The sequence below is a fragment of the Egretta garzetta genome, unplaced genomic scaffold, assembly GCF_000687185.1.
Source record: "Egretta garzetta isolate BGI_Z169 unplaced genomic scaffold, ASM68718v1 scaffold69, whole genome shotgun sequence".
NCBI classification, from domain to species: domain Eukaryota; kingdom Metazoa; phylum Chordata; class Aves; order Pelecaniformes; family Ardeidae; genus Egretta; species Egretta garzetta.
Window position 1 is genome coordinate 3,928,894 of NW_009260790.1, and position 1,541 is coordinate 3,930,434.

The following is a 1,541-nucleotide window of genomic DNA, read 5'->3' on the forward strand; positions in this document are numbered from 1 at the left end:
ACACACAGGGACCCCCTGGCGCTGACCCCCCCCTCCCCATCCTGTACCCCAGGGCGACTCGGGGGGTCCCCTGAACTGCCAGGCAGCCGACGGGCACTGGGAGGTGCACGGCATTGCCAGCTTCGTCTCAGGGCTGGGCTGCAACGCGCCCAAGAAGCCAACAGTTTTCACCCGTGTCTCCGCCTTCGAGGACTGGATCGCTGAGGTGGGGGACGGGGTGCTGGGGTGCTGGGCAAATGGGATGCCACGATGTCAGGGTGCCAGGGTGCTGGGGCACCAGGGTACCAGGGTGCTGGGATACCATGATGCCAGGGCACCAGGGTGTCATGGTGCTGGGGTACCAGAGTGCCAGGGTGCCATAGTGCTGGGGTGCGGGGGTGCCAGGGCACCAGGACTCTGGGGTGCCAGAGTGCCAGGGTGCCATGGGGCCAGGGTGCCAAAGGACTGGGGTGCTGGGCTGCCAGGGTGTTGGGGTGCTGGGGAGACGGGGAAATGGGATGCCACAATGTCAGGGTGCCAGGGTGCTGGGGCACCAGGGTACCAGGATACCATGATGCCAGGGCACAAGGGTGCCAGTGGACTAGGGTGTCAGGGTGTTGGGTGCCAAGGTGCTGGGGTGCCAGGGGACTGGGGTGCTGGGGTCCCATGGTGCCAGGACACTGGGGTGCCAGGGTGCTGGGGTGGCATGGTGCTGGTGTGCCAAGGGACTGGGGTGCTGGGCTGCCAGGGTGCCAGGACTCTGGTGTGCTGGGGTGCCAGGGCACTGGGGAGCTTGGGTGCCATGGTGCTAGGGTGCTGGTGTTCCAGGGTGCCGGTGTGCCAGGGTACCAGGGTGCCAAGGGGCCAGGCTGCTGGGGTGCTGTAGTGCCAGGGGGTCGAAGAGCCATGGCGCCGGGGCACTGGTGGACCAGGGTGCTTGGGGTGCCACGGTGTCAGGATGCTGGGGTGCTGGGGTGCCAGGGTGCTGGGGTTCTGGGTGCTGGGGTGCCGGGGTGCCAGGGTGCCACACTCCCCTCCTGAGCAGCTTCTCCATTCCAGATCATGAGCCAGAACTGAGCATGGCAGCGACAGCAGCGGTGGTGGCGACCTCCTGGTGTGGCATCGGGCAAATAAACCCACAGCTCTGGCACCGCTCGTGTCCCTGTGTTGGGGCGTGGGTGCGGCATGAGGGGGTGGCCCGGTTGCCGGCAGAGTGGGCGCGGGGAGCACCCAGGGGTGCTCAGATACCATGAGGATGGGCACCCAGTGACACGCAGACGCCAAGGGGAGGGGCACCCAGTGACACCCCAGTGTCACGGGGATGGTTTGCCCTGAGGAGCTATGATGCCACAGGGATGGGCACCCAAAGACCCCCCAGGTGGGGGCGGGACAAGCACCCTGAGGTGCCCTGCAGCCATGAAGATGGGCGCCGTGGGGCACCGTGATGCCAAAAGCACAGGCACCCCAAGGCACCGATGACACCACAGGGATGGGCCCCTGGGGATGTCCTGGCACCGCTGGGCTGGGCCCCCGGAGGCGCCCCGAGGCCCCAGGGATGGCCC

The 1,541-nt window shown here is 67.6% G+C and overlaps 1 protein-coding gene across 1 annotated transcript in view; it reads left to right on the top strand.

The window, feature by feature from the left end:
- Positions 1-1,056, top strand: part of CELA3B (chymotrypsin like elastase 3B) — a gene marked incomplete at its 5' end in the record, with an annotated part of 4,419 nt that extends 3,363 nt beyond the window's left edge. Inside the window, 2 exons of the mRNA XM_035901880.1 lie at positions 53-205; positions 1,039-1,056. Of these exons, the coding sequence (XP_035757773.1) occupies positions 53-205; positions 1,039-1,056 (171 nt within the window). The remainder of the gene's footprint in view (positions 1-52; positions 206-1,038) is intronic.
- Positions 1,057-1,541: the final 485 nt, after the last annotated feature.